The sequence below is a fragment of the Cornus florida genome, unplaced genomic scaffold (genome assembly GCF_030987335.1).
Source record: "Cornus florida cultivar Cherokee Brave unplaced genomic scaffold, ASM3098733v1 CherokeeBrave_3.0.0_Hap2_Chr10, whole genome shotgun sequence".
Taxonomy (NCBI): domain Eukaryota; kingdom Viridiplantae; phylum Streptophyta; class Magnoliopsida; order Cornales; family Cornaceae; genus Cornus; species Cornus florida.
In genome coordinates this window covers 69,404,340-69,418,402 of record NW_026775580.1, presented here as the reverse complement: position 1 = coordinate 69,418,402, position 14,063 = coordinate 69,404,340, and the positions used below count along the sequence as shown (strand labels likewise).

The window sequence follows — 14,063 nt, the reverse complement described above, 5'->3', positions numbered from 1 at the left end:
AATTTTTTATTTGTATCGATTTCTACCCTAACTAATAGAGATTTAATAGGGGCCAAAAGATTTCTATCTTTATTTTAACTATTTTTTTTCTCTTTCTTTCTCAGCTCATTCACAATTTATTTATTTATTTATTTTTATTTATTATTTTTTTTGGGCAGATTTTGTAAAACTTTCCATATTCTTATTTTAACTTTTATCTTCGTTTTTTTTTTTTTTTTTTTGTTAGGTCACTTTTATATTTTTCGCTTAAAGCCTCAAATTATATTGAACTACCCTTGGTTGAAGGAGAAGGCAACTTTGATTGTTCTTGTGGAGAGTTCGGTTTGGAGTAGCCCTTGTTTATTGGGCAGAGGGCAGAAATTGACTTGCAAAATGAAACATATGCCTTTAATTAAACTACCATTTTTACCATATTTAATGGCTTATAAATTTAGTGCCTGAGGACCCGAAAATGTATTTTTAATTATAACCGTAAACTTTCAGCATCAATCCTTACATCATGTCAGTACATACAGCATACCTAACATATATGGATATGCAAAGAATTAATAAAGATTATATAGAATTACATCATTCTGACCTAAAAGAAATTACAGTTTATTTATCCTTCAAACAAGTACAGCTACTTTGAGCCGGTGTTGATGCTTGGTGATTTTAACTCACGGACTCTTCTTTCATCCGAAAGTAACTTTGCAAACCTGTTATAAGTTGGAAGAAGAACAGATATATATGATTAGTTTATGAAATAGTTTCTTAAAACAACTACATTTCATATGTATGTGTGAAATAAATTGTTTGATTGTTTATATATATGTAGTACTTTTTCAGAGCCTCCCCATTTGTGCCACCATTTTCAACTGGCACACTAAGACCTGTTCCAAGATTCACCGTTGAAACCGGTTTCTTCAGTAGCCCTTCGCCAACTTTCACAAGTTTCTCCAAATTCTCTTTCGTTGCAACATCAACCGAAGCATCTGTTCCAGTTAATGTGTCGTCCTAGTTTTGCAAATAAATGTACACATGTTATTATTTCGACCCAAAAAAAAAAAAAAAAAAAAAAAAGAGGTAAAATCGAATTTGTGCAAGCATACTTGAATTCGAAGATAGTTATCTTCAGAATGGAGAGCTTGGAAAACTACGGAAATGTGGAAATCAACCATATCAGCACTTGCTTGAGTAAACACATCCACTAATGGAGTGGAGCCTCCGTGGAGTAACCAACCCAAAATTCCCCATTTGGCTGCCATTTTAGCATTGTACTTATGCTCAATCTTTGATGACCCAGTGCCAATTGATATCACCAGAAACCGGCCATAGTCCATGGCCTTAACGGGAAAGAAATCTGCATTTTCGTCGAACACCTGGTTGGTTACTTGGCTTATGGCAAGTAGAGCCTGAAACAATGGTCAAATTTGCAAAAGATATTAGCTATATAAAAAAATTATTAATTATTAATTATTAATCAATCAAATGTTTCAATGTTTCCAACATTATCAATTAATGGTATAATTTTTATCTTCTGTAAATAATTTGTGGTCTAATTTAGTCATGTGCATAAGTGTCGTTTCTATAAAATTTTATAGGAATTATACCGGGTTATTTGCAGCAACTCCACCATCTATGAGATTGAATTCACGAACTTTTCCTTGTTTGTCTTCATTCTTGAAGTGATGAGCCGGTAGATAAGTTGGAGCTGCAGAAGTGCTTATACAGATATCGGATAATCGAGCATCCAAACATGGGTAGTTTTTGGCCTGCATAACATTCAAATTTCTGTTAGGCCTATGACTATTCAACTTGCTAGCTTGTGTGCAAATCTGTGTCCATCTTGTTTGAACTTTGAACTTGCCTTGATTATCTTCTTTCTTATGATTCAAACCTACCACTTGATTATCTTCTTTCTTATATATATATATATATATATAGAGAGAGAGAGAGAGAGAGAGAGAGAGGAGGGGTGATTTATATACATATATACCTCATAGGAAGAGAAAATGGTTGGCTGCAAATGCTTAATATCAAAAGTTGGAATAACAACCGTGGTCAAGGTGTCATGCAACAGTGTGTCTCCTAGTTTTTCCCTTATAAGCCTGTGAAGGTACTTCCCATTATATTTTGGTCCTGTTAATGACTTTAACACATTCCTAATTTTTCCACATATGCCCCTGCCATTCCAACCAAAATGATATCATTAGTTTCATACATACATACATATATATATATATACCAAACACCAAAGAACTATAAAAAAATGTAAAGCAATTATAATGAATCCAAAGCAAATTATATAATAATCAAAATTACCTCTTTTGTGGGAAAATCTTAGGAGAATGCTCTAGGTAAAAAGTCTTGATATCTTTGGCAGCATAAAGTGGACGGTTATTTTTATCCGGAGCAGTTAACATTGCAGTCACGAGGCCACCAGTGCTCGTTCCTGCCATCACATCGAAGTAATCTGCAAGTCTCGCATCCTCTCCATCCAGCTCCTACATATTCCAGCACCACCTTCTTAAACACACACACACACACAGACACATATATATATATGCAACTCCAATATTTCATACTATATCGATCACTTGCCACTAAAATTAAGAAACCCAAGCTAGTCCAAATCACAGTTATTGACATGCAGTCATGCATTAATGGAATAAGATATGTAATGCATTAATTATCCTGACTATTAATTTGATATACATACATATAAGAATCTAGTTTATATATAAGTTATTTTAACATGCAAGTGTGTGTGTATATATAGTTTGTGAATTATCTATGGTGATCCATACTTAATACTAGTAAGTGTATATATATATATTATATAATATATATATATATATATATATATGGTAAGAGATTTTGAAGGAACAAGCAACCATAGTCTCTCTCTCTATCTAGTATGTATGATCATTACTTGTAATCTAAAACGAAAAGAAAGAAGAAATAGAAATATGGTACCTGAAGTTGAGATTCTAGATAGGCAAGGATAGTGGCAGGAATGATCCCTCTGATGCCACCTCCATCGATGCTGAGAATGGTGATTATGTTTCCATATGTTGGAGGCTGAATCTGAACAAGGGATGACTTCGTTCTATCCATATATATATATATATATATATATATATATAGAATTTCGATGTTCAAGTATATATTTGTTTGCTGATAGCCTTTTATGTATATATATACACACACACACACACACACACAACACCAAGAATACTACTAGTAAAGAGGTACTTAAGCAATATATCAGAAAGCTAGAGCGTACACAACAAAGAGAGAACAAGTTCCGGAGTTCTGGTATTCAATATAAGTAGTGCTGGATAGGATATGCTCTGTTTATATAGGCTTCAAGCTGGGGCAAAGCTTTTTTCCTAAATTGCCGCCCATGCGTCTAATGGAGCTTGACCGATGAAAACTTGAATACCAATTAAGAAAATTAGAGGAATTACATGCATGCACGTACGTACAGGTCAAATCTTAGAATCACTCTAACCAAATCCAAACTACTCTTCATAACATTTTAAACAAGCTCAATTTTTTCTCACGCAAGAAAATTCTTATCATCTTCAATTTACTTAGAATATATATATATATATATATATATATATATATATATATATTCTAAGTAAATTGAAGATGATAAGAATTTTCTTGCGTGAGAAAAAATTGAGCTTGTTTAAAATGTTATGAAGAGTAGTTTGGATTTGGTCTTGTAGTATTTGAAAGTAATTTATTAGACTTAAATATATATCCCACCTTCCTTAGAAGTGCGTGACGAACAAACATCGATCAGCGGGTGTAGCTTTTGGTGGTTGACATTAACAATTTAGGAAGAATGTTTTCACGCGCTACAAAAGGGAAGTGAAAGTGGAAACTGAATATTGTCGTACAATGATTGGAATTGGTCAATTCCGCTTGTGTGGCTGGTCTGATGACCTGTCATTAAATAAGGTTTTATCTTTACAAAAAGGATCAAGACTAGGGGGTACTGATATGCCACGTGGAGCTTAGGGTCAAATTCTGCAATTATCTTGTCGAATCAAATTGCAGTAGCAACATGCAGATTTGATTTTATTTTTTATTTTTTATTTTTTATTTTTTCAGAAAATAATGGTATCTAAATTTCAAATGTGGACTCTCGCGGGTAAATCTAACAGTAAAATTGTAAATTTTATTTTTGGAAAAAGATTTTCCACAATGTTGTTGGAGAGATTAAAATTTTTTTTACTTTCAACTTTGAAAATAGGGGAGAGAAGACATGCCACATTAAAAGGATTATACTAAAATTTAAAGTTATGATATTCAAGTCCTAGGTCTACTAATAACAGTAAAATAATAAAAAAAATTATTTTTTCACAAATCTTAAAAAACATGTGTTTAATAAAAAGAACTCTTTTAATAACATTACCAATGTGCTAATGAGCTAATCCTTGTAATTGAAATTTTGATGACATTAACAAATGGCAATAGTTTGTGGAGGAAGTTGATCCAAATTTATAAATAAAAAAAATAGAGTGACGTGACCAACAAAAATTTTTTTGTATTGGTGATACCATATCATCCATGTCACCAACTGAATATATTTTGTCAAATAAGTAAAAGTTTTTTATTTGGTAACCTAATTAGTAGAGTGTCCAGGTTCCCGAGCAAGTATGCCTGTGTTCGAGTCCTTCTTCTCTAAATTAGTACTTTCATTCATAATACGAAAAAAATATAAAATTTTTAAAATAATAAAATTTAAAATATATTATGGACTAATACGAGGAATAATATAAAATTTTAAATAGCAAATATTTAGTTCTAAACTCTAAATTAGTACTTTCATTCATAATTACGCGGTGAAAATGAATAAAAATAATTATTTTTTATATATATAATAAAATATTATATATATATATATATATATATATATATATATATATTTATGTATATCGTATTCATATCTTATTTTCTTTTTTAAATTTATAGTATCACCGTGTTTCTACGTGACGAAAACGCCTCGCGTCCGTGATTAGTTATGTGCCATTCTCTAAGCGATGAAATGGCACCTGAATTAAGCTTAAGGTCAACCAATGCAAAGTCCTAGTCGAATTAAATGTTAGGCACGCATGCATGTTTTAACATGAGAAAATAATTATCTAAATTTACGTTTTGCTGCATAATACATTGCGAATCACATTGTATAATTCAATTTTTCGCGGCTTAATATGCAATTAATACTTCGTTTTTAAAAGAAAACTATCTTTATTTTGTATTTTTTTTTTAACAAAACTCACACCTCACTTTTTTCTTATACAATTTAATCCTTTAGCCTCTATTTTAAAGTTTAAAAAACATGCCACTAATTATAATCTGGTGATTTGCAAAACTTTAATTGGAAAATGTAATCTAAATTCTAAACAACACGGGATTTATCTCAGTTGAACATTCTAATTGATCCTTTTTTTTTTTTTTTTTTTTTTTTTTTTTTTTTTTTTTTAATGTTTATCACCAAAACCTTGAATTGATTGATTGCCTTCTAAATAAAGTTTTAGAAATGAAAGTCAAAATTGACAAAATAGTTAGGTAAGTTAATTAATGTAGCATTTGACATTACATTTGTCTCCACCATAAATCACACCGTATGTACAGAAATATTATAGATTACTTGGAATATTTTGTCACGTCTTTAATTATTATTATCATTATTTTAAACACGTTAATGATGAGGGCACGAACTCATCGTAAGCGAGATTGTCACGTCTTCACGAACTCATCGTAAGCGAGATTGTCACGTCTTCACGAATTCATCATGAGCGAGATAACCATCGTTATAGAATTTTTCCCTTTATTTTATTTTATGAGAGCTATTTGGATGACACGTTTTGGATATATATATGAAAAATAATGCATGCATCATGTCATCTGTTATACTACTAATAAAATGAGATCACATATGCTTATTAAATAGGACAATTCAACTTGGTCAAATTTGATTAAAAAACCGTAAAAAATTATAAAAGTTTTATCCAATCATATGATATACCATAAATAAGATTTGATCATGAAATTTTAATCAGCGTCGTCCCATTCTTATATGATTTTTTATCAAATGGTCATATACATGCATACATATGAGATGCGCACACAGTTTATGGACATATGAGATGCACCTTGACCTTGTTATATTAATCTTTTATAGTGAACCGCATGCATGTACTGTTATATAGTGTGTGTGTGTGTATATATATATATCATCGCCGTCTTTATCCCATAGATCATGAATTTTCATTTTCCGTTCCAACCTATAATACACCAAATCTTTTCCTAAATTTAAAATTTTCAAGTAATTTTTAATTACTTCAATCTACTTGAGTTTTGGTGGGCTTCTTTTTATAGGTGCATCATCGGAATTTTCTGTAGCTTTTTTGGTAAAGAGAAAAATGGAAAAGAAAAGATAAAAGAAGCTAGAGATATAGTTGATAATCGATGAGGTTTTTGTAAATTGTTTGGTAAAAGTGGGTGGAAAATGAGAGCTAAAAATATATTCTCTTCTATTTTGACTATTTTTTTTTGTTAAAATTCTATTTTGACTATTTTACTCCACAGAATATGATACTCTATATTTTCTTTTAATTTCCACTTCTCATTTGAAGCGATTGAAAACAGTCTCTAATTAAACAAGAGTTATGCAGTAGTATTTATTGAGCAATAAATTTTTTGAATTTATTTTAGCCTGAATAAATATAAAAAAATTTGGTACTGAAATCATAAACTCATAATAATAAATGTATCATGTAATAAAAAATTATCAATGCCTTTTTTTCTAATTAAACGAAGCCTTTTGTGTTTTTTCATTCTATCATGTACCATATCAGTGTGTATTTGAGATAATCTAAAAAACAGTTATACTATGCACGATGAGGGTAAAATACGATATGGACATTGTACAACTCTCAAATAAATACGGCAAAAAGAAATAAAATAATATATTAATAAATATAAATAATAATTTTTTATCATTTTATTATGAATATAATCAGGAATGAAATCATTAATTAGGAGATGTTTGTTATTTTTGTTTTGTTAAATTTTATATTATTTTTTATTATCATAATATATTTTAAATTTCATTTGCTTTAACAATTGAGAGTAATGTCTTAAAAGTGTCCAAAGTATTATTGTGGTATTCACGTCATATCCATTTAAAAATTAAAATACTCAAAATTAAAGATATTATTTTATAAATATAAATTTTTGGATCGTATCTGACAAGTGTTAAAGCCGTATTATCTTTTTATTAAATAGAAAATTATGGAATGCATTTGCCTATTCCATGCGGTATGTATCATTCTATCCTTATTCTATAAATTCTGGTTAGAGACCTCGCCCCTGTCATTGTCAGTGGTCCATGTAAGTTGTCTATCATCGAAGAAGATGGTCCCATATGGTTTGCTTCTTGTTTTGTTTCTCTTTCTTTTTGTCTTTTTTAATTTTCTGTTATTTAATAAAACTGAAAAATAGATATTGAAAATTTTAATTACAGGATTTTAAGTGTTGAAATTTAAAGTATTTATTACAAAAATGAGAGAACTTCTTTGATATTATTTTTCTTTTTTTTTTCAAATTTTAAATTGTTCAGCATTTAAAGGTAAATAATGTGTGTATTGCTTAATATGTTATCTCATTTTAAGTGACATATTTTTAAGTGATATTTAAATTTTGTTATTAAAAATATTCGATCAAAAAAAATATTTAATTTGTTAATAATAAAGTGTTAAATTGAATTATCAAATCAATGTTTAGAGCGATAATAATAATTATTTAAAAAAAAAAATCAATGATGTTCATGATCCCATGTCTGAGTACAAATGAAATTCAGTAATCACATTATGTGTGTCACTGATAATGGAATGCTTTCACTACCTATGGTTGGGTTATGTTCAGCCATTACTTTGCTTGAATTGTTGCGCTTTGGAAAGAATTTAGAGAGCTTCCTCCCTAGAAGAGTACTGTGCTCTTCACATTTAACCACCCCGCGACAATTTTTTGAGATTCGTGAAAAGGTAAATAAATTATTTTATATAGGGTTAAATGTTCCGACACCCTCTTAAGTTTGTCTTTATTGCTCACATATTAAACTAGTGGGAAAAAAAGTATAAACCTCCGCTTAGATTTGGTTAACTTTGCCTTGACACTCCTTTTCTTTAGTTGATCGTTAAAAAAGTCAAAAGCCAACTAATTAAAAAAATATAATGTTAAAATTATCCTTCACCAATTTAAGTCATTTTAATTTGGACACAAATATCAACATAAATTAACTTAGATACGGAGTACATCATTTTAATTTAAGCATAAGCCATGAATCAAAGAAGTGCATATACCATATGTGTAAGAATCTGAAATACACCCATGATTTGGCATCTCATGAAAAATCCGAAAAACAACATCTAGTGTTTCCAATCTGATTTTGTTTCTTCTTTAAATCAATCCAATGAAATTGTTATAAAATTGATTAATATTATGAATATAATATATTTTTAAATCAATCCAATAAAATTATTATGAAATTGATTTTGAATCATGATACACAATTTAGCTGATTAAGTTAACAATATAAATCGATTACTTTATATAATGTTTATACTATTATGTTATCTTTTTTCTCTATTTATTTCTTCTTCTTTTTTCTTTTCATGTGCCTGCCTTCATTTTATGAATTAAATTGATTGAAAACACTAAAACATTAGTCAGCATGAAGCATATAATTAGCTTTACCAATCATATGCTTTAATTAAACATCCAACAATATATTAATATAATTTCTCAATATGTCTAATATATGCCTAAATTAAACATCCAACTTAATGAAAATGAAACCAAAAAAGTTAAGGTCTATGACTTGGTTGGTCTCAAACTCATTTATGACCTTATATATCTCATCTTCACTAGTTATAGATAGTTTTGGCATTATTATTTTTAATTAGTTGACTTTTGACTTTTTTTTAACAGTTAATTAACGAAATAGAATGAGAGTGTCAGGGTAAAGTTAACAAAACCTGAAGGAAGGTTTAGTATTTTTTTTTCACTATTTTAATGTGTGAAGAATAAAGGCAAACCTAAAAGGGTGTAAGAGCATTTAACCCTTTTATATATCTTTTAATTCATTTGTTAAATATGAAGAGCCCATAACTCTTCTCGCGAGATCAATTTTCTAAATTTTTTTTTTTTTTTTTCAAGTCAATAAGTGTTAGACATTAAATTAGTAGATGTAGGGAGTTTAAGCCTGACACTCCCAATTTCACAAGAGAGGCTAATCTACTAGTCTATCAAGACAATTGCGCTACGATGATTGAAGTTGTTTCTGATAAGGTTACCAAAATTATTATTATTATATTTTTTAAAATTCTTGGATAAGTTGTCCTCAACATTGGAAGCACGCGCAATGAGATACGACGTAAATATTAGTACGGTGGAGAGATGAGAAAAAGAAAGAAGAAAGCATACGGTCATGGTCATCTTCTTCGACGACAAGCAACATTTATGGGCCACCACCTTCATTGACTTGGCGGGCCTAACTTCGGAACATCATAGTGTTCATAGTTCCAAACGTGTGGGCTTATATTGAGGCAACAAGCTATATATATCATATATATTATTTTTGACATTCATGCAGCTACGTCTCTGTACTTGTCATACAAGTCATGATCACGATGATGATCCAGTGCATCATCGGCAGCTTGATTTAGATAGAATCATTTAATTGAGTACCATTAATTTTACACGTGGCCGGCCATAGACTATTTTTAATAGGGCTAATTGCAAATAAACTAAGCTTGCGTTTGGGGGAGCTTTCAAAATAAAAAAGTCCTTTTATTATGGACTTGTAGGAAGACTTTGTTGGAAGGAATATGATAAAAAAAAGATTTTGGTGAACATGACTTTTGAGATGTTGTTTTAAGCAAAAATTATTTTACTCGTTTGGAAATAAAATGGCCAAAGTCCTTTTGGTATAAAATAAATATAAGTTTACAATAATACCCTTATATAATTATTGAACCGCATTTGAGTAAAACTTCTCTTTCTTTTGGTCTTAACTGGGTATTACACCTTGTTGAGTGGGAGTATTGCTCTCTTATCTTTCTTTCCTATAGCTATGGGCTAAAAATGAGGGCACCTCAAATTACTAATTCTCCACTTGCTTTAAGAGATCACTATGTGCCTAATGAATATAATGTACCCACATGTATTCAATTGCCACCATTTAGAGCATATCACTATCTCTCTTATCTTTATTTCCTATAGCTATGGGCTAAAAATGAGCCTCCTTGTTATTTTGTCATTAAAGAAAAAACCACATAAATATATTTGCACCAACAAAATTGCATAATAATTATATTAACAAATAAAAAATAAAAATTTATTTAAAGAAGATAGTAAATTTCTAATGACAAATGTGAATTTGCCAAATTGTATAAATAATTTAACTACTAATTCCAAAATAAACAATAATTGACTAAAAGAAAAATTAAACAAAAATTCAGACCACTATTTAATGGCATAAAAAATACTTTGGAATGATTTATCTACTAATCTGCCACATTGAATTAGCAATCCCATCACGTATAATGCTCATTTCTCCTGAATTTGCTGATCTACCGTAGTATGCCTGTTAAGATCGTCATCATTGTCACTGACATAACCTTCATCATTGTCGTATCGTCGAAATTCAGCATCAGCTATTGCTTCTTGTCGTATAAAGTTGTGCAATGCCATTGATGCAACTACAATCAATCTTTGTGTTGGGTATGGAAAAGGAGCCATGTGTTTTAAAATTGGCCACCGGGCCTTCCAAACACCAATACATCGTTCAACTAAATTTTTTAGCGAGGAATGAACATAGTTAAATAATTCTTTATATCCTCTTGGTTGGTGATTTCTTCAAAATTCTGGTAGATAATAACGTACTCCTTTATATGGTGCCAAATATCCCACCATATTAGGGTATCTAGCATCAACAACATAGTATTTACCTACAAAGAAAATATCACAAGTAATAAGTTATATTATAAAATTTAAAACTGTAAATTAAAAGCAATAATACGAACCACTTGGAGGTTTCGGAAAGTTCAAATGTTAGTTATGAATAGCTTTGTGAAGTATACGGGAATCATGAGCCAATCCCTTCCATCTGGCCCAAACAAATGTGAATTTCATATCAAATGAGCAAACAACCATCACATTTTGTGTGCAATCTCTTTATATGGAAGTTGTTGATCCACTGGTATCACTGCATCAACATGTGTTCCATCAATCGCACCAATACAACCCTAGAATGAAATTTGCTATAAAGTTAATAATAAAACAATTATTAAATATATAGTAAAACATAATAATATAATTAATTATGAAAAAAGTATAAAAATTACCTTAAAATGAGGTCAATACTTGGGATTGTTGCGTATATGGTTAGGGACATCATCGAACGAAGGAGGCACAATAATTGACATTGAGAAGGTTACTAGAGCCTTTAGAACTGTGTTAAAATGCCTACTAGTCGTCTCACCAGAGTGTTGAAATCGTTCTTGTAGCATCATATTTCTTTCATTATGCCCAATTGTCATAAGGAATATGGCCATTTGCTCCTCAACAGAAATTTCACAACTATCCTCTAATAGATCCCTTCTTTTGAGCTCCTGACAAAGCCATAAAAATACATGTTTTTCCATACAAAATAATTCATGACAAATAATTAAATTTTTATTTAATATATCCATTAGAAATTGATGTCCTATGTAACTTGAATTTCAGCATGGTTCTTTCGCAATAGATGTCTTGTGATGATTATTCGCAACACAAACTGCAACAATCACTAATGCATCTGTCACCATTTCATCAAATTCATCATCAGATTGAAATTCTTCATCTAAATCCATAGCTAACTGTCACAAAGAATGTCATTTGTCAAAACCAATACAATATATTAATTACTAATACGAAAAAAAAGGAACAGCACATTAACAAAATCTAAAAGAAAGCACTGCTATTAATAAATGAAAACAAAAATAACACATCAATATTATCTTAAAATAACTTTGAGGATGTTAACACTATTCATATCTAAATAAATAAATAAATAAAATTGCATAATGATAATTTCAAAAAATAAAACTAAAAATAATTATGAACAAGGGGTATTATACGACTTGTGTCGATTTTAAAGCCAAGTAAAGTGTAACTCCTGTTCTCTAAGTGCAACAAACAGCTCTCGTAGATCTTTTTGCAAGAACAAGGTGTCACAAGCAAACATATATAGATCTCCTCCTTTTGGTACTTCAGCCATTTGATTCAATAAGTCTATACAGTCCTTAATTGTACAGCTTCTATCACCATGATTTGCTGCCCTGGACTCAACTGTACTACAAATTCTTTCAAGCGTGTTATTAACATTTGTTGCTGGAGAGACTTTACGATGCTTCTCTGGTGGTGGAATGAAATCCCCTGATTTCCTATGACTTGTACCAGCATCATTAGTATCTTGATTATTATCAAATTCCATATGTTCTTGTTCTTTTTGCATTGTAGTATTTGCATCTTCTTGAGTATCCTATGTATCTTCGACTCGACAAGGTCCAACATTATTTTTTGGTAACATTCCTTGCGAAGGAGTATAAGATAAGTTACCCATTGCTACCTCATCTTTGAAAACAGATGTTAGCTCATATGAGTACTCAATCCCCTTTTCTTAAAACTTAGCTGCACCTAGGTAAGCCTGTTTAACATTAACATATAATCACAAAATAGTTCATGTAATTCATGTAATAAAACATATAACAAAGTAGTATATGTGATTCATATAACAAAGCATAAATATTGTTATATACTAGCAAGTAGTTGGTCTACCAATCGTCACTCACTACAACTGTATTTTTCTCGTCATCCCATCCAAGCCCAGTCTCTTCCTTTTTTAGCTTATACCATATCTTACATTCTGTCTTTGTACTATCCCAATGATTTTTCATCTATTTTTTTATCATATCTCCGTCCTGTTCTACTTTGGAAGTTTTTGATGACGTTGTTCCAACCCTCCTTACTAAGAAAGGTTCATTTCCCTTTTAACATTTGATCATAGCACAATTCTACAAAAATGTTATGCAAGCCATTATTCCATACTACTTTTTCCTTTTTTTTTCAGATAGTTGATTTAGAGATGACGACCCACCAAATTGGTTAGCCATCTATCAACACAAAATAGGCCCACAAAATGTGTTAAATTTGAGCAAATAAGAGAAGAAAAAATAAAAGGAAATAAAGAGAATATTATATAAAAATGTTAAATGAATGCCTCCAATTCTAAGCATATCAATATAACTACAGCCAAATAACGGAATTGACATTGGCTACCAAGTCTAACCACATTCCTCCTGAGTTGGTTTGGTGTGGTGATAACAACTTTTGACTTTGTCTAACACTGTAGTTTCACACCTTGATATTTGACAAGTTGCAAAAAAATGAACACCCAATAATGAAATTTATATTGGAAAGAAAAATTATAATGTTAGAAAGAAAATGTTTGTGCGATCAATATATTTAGTTCAATGTAGAGAAAAATAGTGAAAAAAAAAAGGTGAGAGAGAAAAAAAAGAAGTGAGTGGATAATAAAATTAGAAAGATGAAGAATGAGAAAAGAAAAAGTTCGGAGCGATACAGCCCAAGCCATAAGTTTATAAAGGATAAAGTACACCAACACCCCCTAAAGTTTGTCAAAAGGACACTTAGATGAAAGTTATTTGTTTTTGGGACAATGACACCCCTTGAAGATTGAAAAGTGGACAAAGACACCCCTTAAAGCCAACTGGCATGAAAAATTGACCAAAATGCCCTTTAACCATTTAGTTGACCTTTATAACTTTAGAAGCTAACAAATTGGACGAAACTACCCTTATGAACAAACAGCCACAATCCTAGGAATTTTGGCAATAGAGTGATCCAAATGACACTTCTGGAACTGCTCAATAATCTGCAGCAAGCAGGCAGATTGAAAAATTTGTGTATATAAACATTTGCCAACTTTTTACTTT

The 14,063-nt window shown here is 30.4% G+C and overlaps 1 protein-coding gene across 2 annotated transcripts; it reads right to left on the bottom strand.

Annotated features, from left to right (window-relative positions):
- Positions 1-20: 20 nt before the first annotated feature.
- LOC132278905 (patatin-like protein 2) lies at positions 21-8,321 on the bottom strand. Of its 2 annotated transcripts, XM_059780809.1 has the most exons (8): positions 8,295-8,321; positions 2,959-3,063; positions 2,305-2,486; positions 1,979-2,165; positions 1,593-1,754; positions 1,092-1,394; positions 821-996; positions 21-698 (listed from the first exon to the last, which is right to left on the bottom strand). In XM_059780809.1, the coding sequence occupies exons 1-8, from the start codon at positions 8,319-8,321 to the stop codon at positions 623-625; spliced, it is 1,218 nt and encodes a 405-aa protein (XP_059636792.1). In that variant the 3' UTR covers positions 21-622. The 2 variants fall into 2 exon arrangements, with proteins under 2 accessions (XP_059636792.1, XP_059636791.1); XM_059780808.1 differs by lacking the exon at positions 8,295-8,321 and having other exon boundaries at positions 2,959-3,099.
- Between the last annotated feature and the right edge of the window lie 5,742 nt (positions 8,322-14,063).